The 14,598-nt window shown below is 41.1% G+C and overlaps 3 protein-coding genes across 3 annotated transcripts; 1 reads left to right on the forward strand and 2 right to left on the reverse strand.

The window, feature by feature from the left end:
• Nucleotides 1-1,182: 1,182 nt before the first annotated feature.
• LOC125592739 lies at nucleotides 1,183-2,689 on the reverse strand. The gene is made up of 3 exons (XM_048768123.1): nucleotides 2,600-2,689; nucleotides 2,364-2,479; nucleotides 1,183-2,299 (listed from the first exon to the last, which is right to left on the reverse strand). The coding sequence occupies exons 1-3, from the start codon at nucleotides 2,687-2,689 to the stop codon at nucleotides 1,183-1,185; spliced, it is 1,323 nt and encodes a 440-aa protein (XP_048624080.1).
• A 5,240-nt stretch (nucleotides 2,690-7,929) lies between these two features.
• LOC106367873 (elongation factor 1-beta 2-like) lies at nucleotides 7,930-9,401 on the forward strand. Its single transcript, XM_013807732.3, has 6 exons — nucleotides 7,930-8,137; nucleotides 8,221-8,337; nucleotides 8,429-8,495; nucleotides 8,688-8,805; nucleotides 8,896-9,009; nucleotides 9,104-9,401. Exons 1-6 carry the CDS (start codon nucleotides 8,052-8,054, stop codon nucleotides 9,265-9,267), a joined length of 666 nt encoding a protein of 221 aa, XP_013663186.2. The 5' UTR covers nucleotides 7,930-8,051; the 3' UTR covers nucleotides 9,268-9,401.
• Nucleotides 9,402-9,509: 108 nt separating this feature from the next.
• LOC125593056 (L-type lectin-domain containing receptor kinase IX.1-like) lies at nucleotides 9,510-12,074 on the reverse strand. Its single transcript, XM_048768999.1, has one exon. It carries the CDS (start codon nucleotides 11,594-11,596, stop codon nucleotides 9,635-9,637), a length of 1,962 nt encoding a protein of 653 aa, XP_048624956.1. The 5' UTR covers nucleotides 11,597-12,074; the 3' UTR covers nucleotides 9,510-9,634.
• Between the last annotated feature and the right edge of the window lie 2,524 nt (nucleotides 12,075-14,598).

The raw sequence follows: 14,598 nt of genomic DNA on the forward strand, positions 1-14,598 counted from the left end.
TTCGTTATTTGATTGTTCTATGGCCTTGCAAGGTCATTTGACTATGTATAGCGGGACTGGCCGTTGGTGGCTTCGAATCCCAGCCGCTCTGCGGCCTTTTTATATATAATGAATGTTCATTTAGCATTCTATGGGTTTTAGTTTATACTTCTGCCAAGTGTCGAGGGAAAGACACGAGTAGTCACTTCGTATCTTAACTCTTAATTTGTCGTTCCGTTCGTTTGCTCTTTCGAGGGTATTCAAAAACGTTTAGGAGTTTTACGAAGTTTCGTGAGCGTTTTAAATGTGGACGATGAGACAAGTTTTAAGATCTCGTACCAGTTTCGATATCATGCCTTGAGATGTTAATGGACTAGTAGGATTTGGTTTAGGGCAAGACCTAGGTTTACTTTTGGCTCTAAGGCTACGACGACTAATCGGCTTTCGTTTTGCCCATTGGCGATTTCTACCTGATTCTTTCCGATTAAAGTCTGCGACTGGGCGCTGGCTTATATGACTTGTGTGGGAAGATTCGAGCACTCTCCAGAGAACGTCTGGTGTGCTGACTAAAATTTCGGATTTTCTTGTATAGTTCGCTATGGTATCCTTGTCGGATGTAAGAGAACCTTTAGTTTTTATGAAAGGTTTGACTACGATTTATATTTTAGAGAACGTTTTGGACTTGTCCGTCGGGGCCAATTGACGGGCATTTTGTATTTTAGAGTCACAGATGGACTGTGTATTTGGATAATATCTTTCGAGAAATATTTGCAACGTCTTGCTTTCTCGAAGATATGTCTTTTAATGTGAGATGGCTACGATCTTCGTTTTTATAGAAGATGCGTTTTTCCGGTCTTGCTTGACCATGAGTATGTGTGAATTATGTAGGAATTAGTTTTCGTCCAAGGACTGCTTGGACTATATGCCCTTATCTTGGGTGTTTCTTAGGCCAACCTTAGATTACTGTGACTTATTGCAAGTGAATCGTAAGATCGGAAGAAGGTAGAATTTATTGAAAAAGTTTCAAAAATATCGAGTACATTCATGGATATTTCGGACTTTATGGGAGTATACGAGTATACGTATTCACCCACCCCCTTTTTAACGAGGGGGATAGCTGAACTTGTCGATATGACAAGCTGCCTATGTACCTCTTTCAAGGATCAAGCCATCTCGTAGTTCTGCTTGTTGCTGCGAGTGTTCCTACTCGCTGGATGAGATTGTTCCGGTTACTTCAGCCATTGGGGCTTCAGTTGGATCGACGACCGTTTCAGGGGTCGGGCTGTCCGCTGGCAAGGCGATGGACTCGGGGACTATGTCGCTGTATGGAGTCGTTGCCTTGTCGGGTGATTCTGGATCACTTTTTATGGAGCTCCCGGGAGCGTTTTGAGCTTTCTTAGCCCACTTCAGGTTGACCGCGGGGGTGTTCTGAGTTTGTCGTAGTTTATGCTCTGCCAAGAAGCAGAGCCTAGACTGTTTCTGGCATCCCCAGATTACCGCTGTTCCGTTTGGAATTGGGAATTTGATGCCAAGGTGGTAAGTCAACGGTACCGCTTTCATGGCATTGATCCAAAGAGTTCCCATGATGACATTGTAGATGGTCGGGTTATCGACTACCACGAAGTCAATGACTTTCGTCACCTCTTTAGCCATCACTGGGAGTTTGATTGATCTGAGGTTCATTGACGTTGCACCTGAGAAACTGGTGAGAGGTTTTGGTTCCGGGACGAATTCTCCGAGTTCAATGTTCATCCTCCGGAGGGTATCGCAGAAAATGACGTTGACTGTGCTTCCCGTGTCGATAAGGATCCTTCCCACTTCCAGGTCTCGGATTACCAGATCGATAACCAATGGGTCGCAGTGAGGTTTGTCGATTCCGATGGTTTCCCGCTCTTCGAAGACGATCATATCGTTAGGGGCGTCGTCGGTTGGGGACCGAGCCAGCCAGCTTGAACTTGTCTCAGCCTTCCGTCCATAAGCTTTTATCGACGAGATCGAATCGCGATAGAATTGCGATCCCCCGATGATCATGCTCACTCTTCGACGGTTGCTGTCGTTTCCTCGGTCATCCTGCCTTCTTCCGCGTTTCTCGCCCGACTGATTTTCGCGGGTGTCATTTTCGGGGGACTCTTTATCAGCTTTGGGAGGGCGATCGGAATCCAGGAGGAGGTCTTTTATGCCTGTGACCTTTGAAATTTCGTCGGCGAGGAGCTTCGCAAAAAGCCTTGTGCCGAGAACCTTGCATTTCATACTGGTGGAACTCTCAGTAGGAATTATCCTTGAACTAGTTCCTGGTCCAGGTACTTCCGGAAGTCTTTCCCTGTTCGGAGTTGATAGCGTAATTATGCTCACCCTGGAGATCTTCTCCCTCGTGGTAGACATACATGTCGTTACGGGGGTTTTTCCTTCTCGCGGACGTCTTCTGCGGGTTGTACTTCTGGGAGAGGACTTTCATCTCTTCTTCCATCATGATGAAGTCTGTTGCCTTGTGAAGAGCGTCCTGGATTGTTCTCAGTTTTTCAAGGGATATCCATTGTCGGAGTTTCGACCTGTACCAGAGAGTTTTCCGCAAAGCGTCGACTGCCACTTTGTCGCTGATTCAAGTGACTCTTGCCATTACCAGCTTGAACATGTTCATGAACTCGCGGAGTGGTTCGTCTTCTCTTTGAGATAGACTCCAAAGGTCGACGTCTGAGGTTTTTCTGTCCATGAACATGGAATACTGTTTGAGAAACTTCGAGGCGAGCTGATGGAAACTTCCGATGGAGTTTCGTTTCAGACGAGAAAACCATTCGACCGCGGCTCCTTTGAGGTTTTTGACGAAGAGGAGGCAGTAGCCAGTGCCTCGTTCGCGTTCCTTGAGTTTGCACCTTCCCATCGCGATCTGGAAAGACTGCAGATGCGCCTTCGGGTCGGTGGTGCCATCGTAGACGGGAATTTTGATCTTCCCAGGATCTGAGATGTTAGTTTCCGTGATTCGGGCAGTGAACGGAGTTTTCCACGCTTCCTCGAGAAGTCTGTCGATCTCGGGTGCAGCGCTTGTTGCATGGTGAATCTGCGACTTTACCGCCTTGACTTCTGCCGCAGTTTTTGCGATGTACTCGCAGAGATCATGGATCTCATTAGGATTTCTAGCAGCCTTGCGAGCCTGTCGGCGTTGGCTGCGGTGGATCTGAGCCTGATTCTCGGCCAGTTCTTCCTACTCTACCCAATAGAGGCTCTCTTCTTCCTCTGTCATGGGTTTTTTGAACGACGCGTCCTGCCGAGCAGACTGGCTTCGCGTTCTTCTCGGATGGATGTCAGCACCTCCATCCGAGTGATCGGACTGGTCGCTTATGTCCAGATCGATCCGCTCGAAATCGCCTCCTTCGTTGCTCCCGGCGGGAGGTGGAAGGTTCTCCGTGGTCGGTTGTGCGCCTGGCGGGACTGTTTCGTCAGGGTTCTGACCTGAAGAATCCTTGTATGCCCGTGTGGACCGATCGCTCGGAGTCTCGAAATCGAGTCTTCTACCGCTGTGATCTCTTGTGGCCCTGCGCGGGTCTTTACTCTTGGCCTTCGCCGTTAAGGTTTCCACCTGTTTTGCGAGAGATGCCACGAGCTTTCCTTGTTCGTCCGACTTTTTCTGAGCGGAGGCAAACATTTCTTTCATCTGGTCCAGTATCACAGCGTTCGTAGTGACCGTGGATATGTTTCCAGCTGAAGTTTTGTCAGCGTTGGCATTGACGGAAATCCCGTCGTGCATTTGCTTGTCTTTGTCATCGTCGATCGTCATACCTTACTGAGCGTGCGCGGTTGCGTGAGAGATAGATCCGTACCCCCCCCACCCCTCCTTTTAGGCCTTCAGTGCTAGGACTTGGAACTTTAGGTGGCTTATGAACATTACCAGACAACTTGTAGATTTCAGGAGGGGGAATGCTTAATGGATCTGGTTTTGTAGTCCCTGTATCTGACTCCGGTAATGCTGGCACCTTAGAAGAATGAGATGATGTTGGGTCTTTCGACGCTTGTGAAAAATTAATAACAACTTCTCTTTCGTTGTTAGTTCTCCTCTCTGCCATCTATAAGTTACCACCTTCAAGTGATACATGTGCAATGCGATTCGACATTAATGGCTATATGAAGAGCCCAAAAGCTCGACCAAATCCTAAGAATACAAAAGTAGAGAGTAGCAATGTTTAGAAAACTCCTACAACTAAACTTAATAACGAACATATCTAGATTTTTACAGCTAAACTTAAGGACTAAACCAAACCATACAAGGTTGTAACAGAGATTTGTAAGAAAGAGCATTAATGAGTATTTAACTACTCAAAACAAATACACAAGAACATCTGGTACCAACTCAGCGCTTGAGTCAGAAGAACAAAAGATGTTGCAATAGATTTTAAACCATGACGACCAGAAAACAAACGAGAACAGTTAAAGCTATAAAAATGCCTTTAAATCAGAAACTACAATGACAAAACAGAGCAGGTAAGGAACTCTGTATACAGTGGCGGACCCAGCCCAAAATTTAAGGAGTGTCAACAATTTGGCTTTGGCCCAGAATAAAAATAATTTTAAGAAAAAACAAGAAATAAAACAGCAGAACATAGAATCAAACCCTAGTTAGATGCAGTGGCGGAGGCAAGAAAATATTTTGTTGGGGGCATAAATATTAAATGGACTTAAATATAATACTATTTTCTAAAAATTTTAAATGGGTTTACAGTTTAAACAAAGATATGGGGGCAACAAATTTTTTTGAATGGGGGCATACAGATTAAAATTCAATAACTTACACTAATTTTCAAATTTTTGTTGGGTTCAGTGGCCCCCATCTTGATGCATGTGGCTCCGCCACTGGTTAGATGGGTCAGGAGAGAAGAGTGTTAACCAAATGACCTACGGAATCTCGTGTTTATTATAGCAAAACAGCTGAAACTTAAATTTAATCTGTGTCAGTTGATCCCTTATTGCGTAACGTGGGTTTGCCTCTGTTTGTATATCCTTTTAGGGACAAGAAAAGTAAGCTCAAAAGGGAGAAGATCGTACAATAATACAGAGAGCCGAAGCAAGGAGTGATCTTGAAACTGTAGTTCTCTGTTTTGCAAAGTACGAACTCCAATTTAAGTGCATTGTAGAAACTAGTAAAACAAAATGGCAGCAATTAAATAAAGGGAATCACGTGGGTTTTTTTAGGCGATTCCAATAAAAATTTATGCTACCAATGCTAAGTTGATAACTCAACAAAATAGTTGATTACTCGACAAAATAGTTGATTATGTAGTCTTATTGTAACTTTATTGAGATCTTCTTCTTATGTCCAGCGCAGTTATCAGTCACTAAATGACTGTGGACGGATTCACAGCACATACTTTCATCCGTATAATAACATATCTTAAACTGCCAACAAAAATCATATAATAATAATAACATTTGGAAGTTAAAAAGAAACATACAAAAAGGGAGACAGCAAGAATATTTTCAATGTACGATGCTCCTGTAATTTATATATGGCATCTTTGGTTTTATACCCTTATTTTTCACATGTGCGATACATTGAGAACACCGTATTGGTATTCCCATGAGAGATCCAAGTAAGCATTTATATTTGAATATAAACCTACCTCGACTTTAACGTGTGCGTCAGGGTATTAAACTTTTCAAATAACTTTCACAGTGATCAAATAAAAATTAAATTATTACTCATTAACAGTATTTTTTCTCAGTTAAAAGTTAAGAGACTATCTTATATTACTTTAAGAGCAGGATTAACCGGAACTCTTAGATAGGTCTCTTAACATAATTAAGCTTTAAAAAAAAAGAAAAATTGTACTCCCTCCGTTCCTTAAATATACATATTCTAGAGAAAATTTTTGTTTTTAAAAGATTCATTTTTTACATTTTCAATGCATGTTTTATTAACTAATTGCAAACTTCAAAAATCTTAATTGCACTAATTGATTTTTTATTGGTTTAAAATTGTGGAAAAAAGATAAACACAAAAAAATATGCAAATTTAATGTGTTTTATTAAAATGTGTGAAAAAACTAGAATATGAATCTTTTAGAAACAGAGGGAGTAATTAATAGAAGGAACGTCTCCTAAATAGGAGTCAGAAGAACCGTCTCTTAATGTTTGAAATTGTGTCGCTCCCATGACGAAAAAACCCGGTGAAGAATCTTTCTTTTTCTATCTCTCCCACTCTGTGTCGCTCCTGATGAAGAAAATAGCATGCAGCCGACTGGAATCGAAAGGTAAAACTTTGTTGTTTTTTTTTGTATTTGAATCTTTCAATTATGTGTTTGAATCCTTCAATTATGTGTTTGAATCCTTCACCCAGATTCTTATAAGCTAGGAGAGATGATGATTTTGAAAAAAAAATTTATGGTTGTTGCAGGATGTGGAATATTCTCAATTTTGAATTTGTTCGATTGAAAGCTCGAAACTTTGATGTATTGTGTCTGTGGATGACATGATCCGTTAGACTGGATTTTAAAGTTTGTGTTTTTTGTGAATGGGCAGGTGAAGAGAGAGTTAAGAGGCATCGAGGAACAGAGAAAGATGATGAAAAGAGAAGCAGGAGAAGTGAGAAGAAGAAGGAAAAGAAATCTCACAAGCACCACCGATCAAGTATATGTACTAATATTCCTTTAACCTCTTTAGATTTCACATGCTTTGAGTTATAATACTTGAATATTTGGGCATTCGGTGGTTCTAGCTTGTGTTCCATCAATGGTTCTAGAATCTAGCTTGTGTTCAACCTCTTTAGATTTAACATGCTTCAAGTGATACTACTTGAAACTACCCTCGTTGATCACTCCAGCATTCAAAGGTTCTAGCTTTTTGTTTTGCTTTTGATTTCCCTTTGAAATTGACAGATGGAGATACGTCTGTTTTGCAGGAAAGTGAGAGTAAAGAAGATGTTCTTGATGAAGGTGATGATGATGAGGATGATTTGGAGGAAGAGCATGAGACACAAGTTCATCCAGAAGCAGAGCCTGAGCTGAAAAGGGCTCCTGAATTTCGTTAATGGGTCTTCCCGTTCGACCCCCTTTTCACCCAATCTGGTTTCTTTGTTTTTGTGTCTCACTGTTATCTACATCTTGTGATCCTTGCTCTGCTCATGACTAGCAAGACTGTGTTCACCGAGAAGATACTCAACTTCCTGCCAAGTGTTGCAGTTGCATATCAATAAGCTACCGGCTACGGAAGCGTTTGAGGAGAAGAACAAAAGCAGGTGAAGTAACAATGTTTTCAACATCGATTATTACTCTTCTTCCTGAAGTAAATATCAAATTCGGATAAAATTTTAACGACATTACCTATGAACATGATGAAATGTTTTACAATTTTTTTTTTTTAAGAACCTTGCAATGGAGTACAAAAATTTAGGTGTCTCTTACTTAAAGTTCTTAACACATATTTATTACTAAACAATTGATTAAGAGATCCTAATGGGTTCTAGGGATAATCATGCTCTAAGAACCTCACCATAAAAGACCCCAATTAATCATGCTCTAAAAGAGTTTGTTAAAGTGAACCACACAAACGTGGTCAATTGGTACGGCGAATTTGGAAAGGTTTTAAGCACCTCGGATTCAGAACCTATTAAACTCAGATTTACACGTTTGTGTGGCCAAACGACATGAATATCTAATTTCCATTGCGAGCAACAGATCTGTCTTGCGCTGATGAACAGGCTCCCATGGGATTAGTCGGTTGGGCTTCGGCCCACCGGATACTCCGGATTATCAACAAATAAAATGACCTAAATTATATGATGGCGTTTGAGATAATTTTATCGAATCATTTTATAAGTGCAGGCGGCAGCTTCAGCCTCTAACTGAGAATTAAGCAACTCATCATAAATTCTGATATGGAGCAATCTGAAGGCCCATAACAAAGCCCATATAATAGAATTGAGCTTAGCCCACACCACTTTTATTTCCGAACCGGGGTTAGGGTTTCTCAGTGACTCAGGGCTATACTCTGTAGGTTTATAAAGCAGCTTGCTTTTTCAACCTGCGTCTCTGATCTCTTATCACTCTCTCCCTCCCCCCCTCCCCTAACCTCGGCAAGCAGCTACAATGGCGGTTACCTTCTCAGATCTACACACAGAGCAAGGTGTTAAATCCGTGGAGGAGCACCTCGCAGGGAAAACCTACATCTCCGGGTAAGTTTCTCACTTTCCCATCTTTCGCAATACGTTTTCGATCGGCGTTTGAAGTCTAAAACATAACTTTTTGATTTCCGCAGAGATCAATTGTCTGTGGATGATGTGAAGGTATACGCTGCCATCGTGGAGAAACCGAGCGATGCCTTCCCTAATGCTAGCAAGTGGTACGATTGCGTCGCGTCCCACCTTGCTAAAAGGTTCGTCCTTTTGTTACTTTTGAATCAAACTAAATAAGATTTGGTTTATGATTGATCTTCCAAGAACTTAGGAGGTTTCTAATTGTTGCAGTTTCCCTGGTAAGGCCGTCGGAGTTTCAATCGGTGGCTCTGCTGCTGCTGCTCCTGCTCAAGCTGAGGTACCCTTTCCTTGAATGCTTGAGTCTTGTTCTATTCCTAATCTATCTGTTAGTAAACAATGACGTGATCATTATATTTTTGAAGAATGCTTTTGATATGGTGATAGTTCTAGTCTTATACTAGGGAGAAGAGTTGTGTTTGCTAGAGGAAACGTTTTGTGTGATTTAGCTATTTTCGTGAATCGTGAACAGGCACCTGCAGCTGATGATGATGATGACATGGATCTGTTTGGTGACGAGACCGAGGAGGAAAAGAAAGCTGCAGAGGAGAGGGAGGCTTCTAAGAAAGACACCAAGAAGCCCAAAGAGAGTAAGCACTGTCTTTTGTTTGGTTTTGGATCTGGAACACATGTGATTACTGAGAAACTGCATCTTATTCTCTTTTTTGAATTTTGTTTAGGTGGAAAGTCATCTGTGCTCATGGAAGTCAAGCCATGGGATGACGAGACTGACATGAAGAAACTGGAGGAGTGTGTCCGCGCCGTGGAGATGCCTGGTCTTCTATGGGGAGCTTGTAAGTCCACAATCTCCATTTGTCTATACTTGCGATGATTGTGTTGGCGCCAGTTCCTCTAATTGAGTATTTTGTTCTGTTTAAACTGTTGCAGCAAAACTGGTTCCAGTTGGTTACGGGATCAAGAAGCTCACGATCATGCTCACAATCGTTGATGACCTCGTCTCCCCAGACAATCTCATCGAAGACTATCTCACCTGTGAGCCTAACAACGAGTACATCCAGAGTGTTGACATCGTCGCATTCAACAAGATCTAGAGACTTTTAAGTTCTCTCCTTACCAAAAGATACTTGATTTCCTTCCAAGCTTTGTTCTTTTTGTGTTGTTCTGCTTGAGATGTTTATTTTCTTCGTTGCAAGAAACATAAACTATCAATCCTTATTATTCGGTCCTTTACCGTGAAACATTCTCTAATACTTCCAAAAGCAATACGTATCCTGCAGCTTCCATGACAAGGGTGAATTTTCCTCTCGGGGCACCGAAGGCTTGTCAATGTAAATCAAAATAGTCAGCTTCAATTGAAGAAACTTCTTTCACAAGCAAAGAGTAACAGAAGCACAAGACCAAAACACAACACACACAGAGATTAGAAACAAGAGCATATTACAGTCAACAGAGATCTGCTCAACGACCAAGCTGAGCACTTGAAAACGTTGCAGTAGCAGCACCACCAGAGCTCACCACCGATGTTCCAGTACTCGAAGATGAGACACGATAAGTTGCAACAGGCATTTTGATAGGAAGACGAGGCAACGGTGCTTCAAGATTCAACACTTGGATGGCTTGTTTAATCGAAGGCCTCGAGTTCCTATCAGGATGAGCACACCACAACCCTACAACCATAAGACATTCTGCCTGCTTCTCATCAAAACCATCATTGATCCTCAGTTTCTCATCCACAACTGTGATCACTTCTCCTTTCCCGTACAGATCCCACACTCTCTCCACAAGGCTTGTCTCAGGCTCAACTCTTCCTTGTCTCGGATCTACTGATTTTCTTCCTGTAACAATCTCTAACGTAACAACTCCAAAGCTGTAAACATCAGACTCTTTACTCGCCCTTCCTGTGCTTATGTACTCAGGAGCCATGTAACCGAACGTTCCCGCTAACCCTGTAGTCTGCGGACCAAGCTCGTGGTCCATAAACCTAGCCAACCCGAAATCACCGAGCTTGGCATTGAAATTGGAATCGAGCATCACATTACTCGCCTTGATGTCTCTGTGGACAACACACTGCTCCCACTCCTCGTGAAGATACAGCAGAGCAGAGGCTATACCTAAAGTTACCTTGCACCTCACGCCCCAAGCGAGACGAGGCTTCTTACCAAAGAGATGGGCGTCGAGGCTACCGTTTGGCATGAACTCGTATACCATTAGAAACTCATCTTTCTCATGACACCAGCCAATAAGTTGCACTAAGTTTCGATGTCTCAAACTGCTGATGATCTTTACTTCCGTTATGAACTCTCTTTTCCCCTGCTGCTTAGACCCGCCCGCAAACTTCTTTATCGCAACCATCGTATCTAACCCGCTTAAGTAGCCTTTATACACCGCTCCAAACCCTCCTTCCCCAAGCTTCCTATCATCTGAGAAGTTGTTGGCAGCTGATGCAAGATCTTTGTAAGAAAACTTTCTTGGTCCTGCTCCTCTTTCAAGATCATCATTTATCGATCTCAAGTTTGCTTTCTCCTCAGCTTTCTTATTCTGCTGCTGCTTTCGTTTCAAGAAGACAACAAAGAAGGTCAGCAAAACAAAGACAGAGACTGAAACACCGATGATCATCCCCTTCCTGTCGTTTCGAACTTTCTTGATAACTCTCAGCTCCAGGGTTGAACTATACTCCCACGACACAAGTCTATTCCCCTCAGTGACCCCTCCAGATGTCGCGGAGAATCCAATAGTGACTTCTGATGGCATCACCTTCGAAAGATCAATGATGTAAGATAAGCTCGAGTTCTCATTAGGATCAGATGTTGTGTCATAACTCCAAGAGACGCTCAAGTTTCTTCTGGATGAATCATAGAAGATCGTCACACGGCCTATATCTTGGCTATGCGAGGTCGCATTCCAAGAAGTTGCGTTAGAAGAAACAAGAGAGTTGTTGTTGATTCCCACATGAGACTTCATGTCGAGAGGATCCCATTCTGGGTTGCTATACGTGTCGAACTCGACATGAACAAGCGGGTAAAAAGAAGACTTATCGTTGGTTTCATTAAACAGACCCAAGAAACCACCAGCTGAGTTGGGAGGCATTTGGATCCCTGCAGGAGCTAGAAAGAAAGCGAAGCCATGGCCGTAGTTACCGTACATAACACCACGAGTGTCAACCCTGAAGGAGAAGCGTGTAGTGAAATCCGAAGGCTTGCCGATCTCTTGATCCCACAGAGGAATCCTCTTGCCATAAGTAGCCCAGCCGGAACGGCAAGTGTAGTCGATGTTGGTAAGCTCAACAGCTCCGTTTGCTCTTGCTTCTCCTTGGTATGCTATTTCGGGACTGTCTTGGTTGAAACGAGTTATTTTAAAATGAAGTGAGTAGACACAAGGGAGAATCAAAACAAAGCAGAAGCAGAGGATTGAGATGGACATTTTTGAAGGTAAGAAGAAACAGATAGTATTAGTATCACAAGAGACCAAGAATGGTGCAGTTGATATCTATACTTCATAATAATTAAGTCAACGACTGATCCCAACTATCGCCAGGAAGAAAAAAAACAAAGTTATAACCAATCATTTTCCATAAATAGTTGACTTGAATGTAAACAAAACTAATCTGAATTGAAAATTCTGTTATGATAATGACATGAACCATTTAAAAATATGGAAGACATGTTTAGTGCTCATCCTAAGTTGTGGCTTAAAATGTTCACATGTTAAGCAGAGTAACTTCAGAAATAAGGCTTACCAGCAGAATCACAACGAAAAGTGGACCTTTTCTACACGAACTGGCATATGCACAACCAGAAAGATTAGTTACAGGTGATTCATCTGTAAATTTAAGAACATGTCAATGTACAGTAAGTAAGATACCTTGGCCTTCAACCTTTAGAAATCACCTTCAAGAAAAAGTACATAGGAAAAAAAAGTCTTCCACTATTTTGAAACCATAATAAACTGTACGGATATATTTTTTGGAAGAAATAATCGATTGAAAACGACATTTATCAAGTCAATGACAAACCTAGGATTAGAAAAATAAGCACATTCGAGGAGCCAGCTCAACCTCAGCCAAAACAAATGAACATCAAATTCGTACATTTTATTCTTTGTTTTGTCAACTGTCTCTGTTTCTTTTTGTTCAAATCAACTGTCTCTGTTATCATGAAAAGAATGTATAAAACAATAATCTAGCTAGGGTGGGCATTTTATACGTTAATTTTGATTCTATCCTGTTTCGATTCGATAAAAAAAAATCCCTCTGCTCCTACTTTTATACAATATATATATTAAAAATATAGAATTTTAAATGATAATTTTTTTATAATTATTATTTTAAGACATAATTTTATTATTACTTATAAAAGTAAAAATTAAAAATGAATATAAAATATTTATAAAATAACAATTTTCTAAATTTCAGTTTTATTAATAAAATTATTTTTTTTTAAAAAAATTATGGAGCATATAGTTTCACTAATCTTTACTTTTTCATTTTATATTATGTAAAAAAAAATTGAAAGAAAAAAAATCTCGTGTAGTTTTTTAAAGATTTTGCTTGTATTAAACAAACTGGATGAAATATCTGTAAATATCCATAAATAATTACAAACATTTACAAAAAAATTTGGACTCCGAATATCTGTATTTTTCAGAATCAAAACAAATTGAAAAATTAAATATATGTCAAATACGAAACAAACAAATACTGAAAATTAGGTTAGTATTCAATCCGTGCCCAGCCCAGGTTCTGAGGTGCCAAAACAATAAACTCTGTTCATTTGTAAGTGTGAACCTCCCCGTTTCTTGCTTCGTCAGATCATTTGCAAATGAAGAAACTCATTTAATGAATTTCATAATGTTAAAGATCTTAATTTGCGGTTAGAAAATGATTTATATTTTAATTAACCAAAAACTTACAAGGGAAATATTCTGAGCGGGTTGATATCGTCGTCTACTAGCCGTTCTCAAAACCAACAAAACCTCAAGCGAAACCTCTCTTCCTCTCACCTCAAATTCAGAGATGGATTTCCAGGTTGTCATTCTCGCCGGCGGATTCTCCAGTAATCTCGTCCCCTTATTCTCCAAGGTCCTTCTCTCTCTTCTCCCTCATTCATCTGCGAAACTGTCTTTCTCTGTAGCTAATGTTCCTTTTGTGCTGTACAGGAAGTCCCTAAGGCGCTGCTCCCCGTAGCAAACCGTCTGGTGTTATCTTACGTTCTCGATCTTCTAGAGAGTAGTAATCTCAAGGACCTCATCGTCGTACGCCTTATATCTTTCACAAATTTGTTGTTATCTTATGCTAGATTGAACGTTTTTAATCGATTTTGGAGAGAACTTAAGATTTTCGATTCACATTTCTGGAAACAGGTTGTTGAAGGAGAAGACGCCGCTCTGACAGTTGGTGGATATGGATATCTTCTCCCTGTGTTGATCGTTTACATGTTATCAATTACATTAGAGAATCCGGTTTAGACCGATTCGATACATTATTTATGTTAGATTGTATTTTGGTTTACTCTGATTCAAGGGGTATATATATCATGTAATGTACACTTGATTGAGATAGGAATCAGAAACAGTTTGACGATATCTTTTGGATTCTGTTTCGCTAATATGGTATCAGAGCAATGCTTCCAGCTCTCTCTGTGATTCCTCTTCTTTCTTCTATCGATTCTTTGTTTTTTCTTCAAATTCTAGCCTCGATCATCCTCATCGTCATCTTCCTCAGTTTCGTTCATCATTAGACGAGCTCGATCTGAGAAAATATGGGGAAACGAGCTGGAAAAGCGAGAACTCGAAGCTCGACACCTGAAGAAAATCAATCCGCTGCTCGTTCGCGTTCCGTGACACCGATTCTTGAAGAACCTGCGATCACGATACCTAATCACCAATCGAATCGAAGATCTAATTCTCGCAAAGACTTTGGATCTAATCCGATGCAAGCTGAACCGTTCGACAGTACTCATAGTATGTTCTTCCTGCACTCTGCGGATCATCCAGGTCTTTCTATCGTTGCTCATACTCTCGATGGAACAAATTATAATAGCTGTCGATCGCCGGCCTTTCAGGTTCAGAACGCAACTCCAGATAACACCAACATTATGATGGCTCAAGGGTCTTATCAGAAGCCGAAATGCTCACATTGCAACCGTCTGGGTCACACTGTTGACAAGTGTTATAGAGTTCATGGCTTTCCTCCTGGACATCCCCAACGTTCCAAGAACAATAAGACGATTGGTTCTACGAATGTTGCAGCTTCTTCGTCTCAAGTTCCTAATGACCCAATCAAGAATGCAGAAGAGCATATGTCTAAGGACCAGATTCAACACATGATTTCTTACCTGAGTTCAAAACTGCAAAACTCCACTTCTCAGTCTGATACGATTTGTGCCAATGTTCAAGCTCCTAGTCTGGTGTCTGAAAGGAACTTT

Source organism: Brassica napus, chromosome C9 (genome assembly GCF_020379485.1).
Source record: "Brassica napus cultivar Da-Ae chromosome C9, Da-Ae, whole genome shotgun sequence".
NCBI lineage: Eukaryota > Viridiplantae > Streptophyta > Magnoliopsida > Brassicales > Brassicaceae > Brassica > Brassica napus.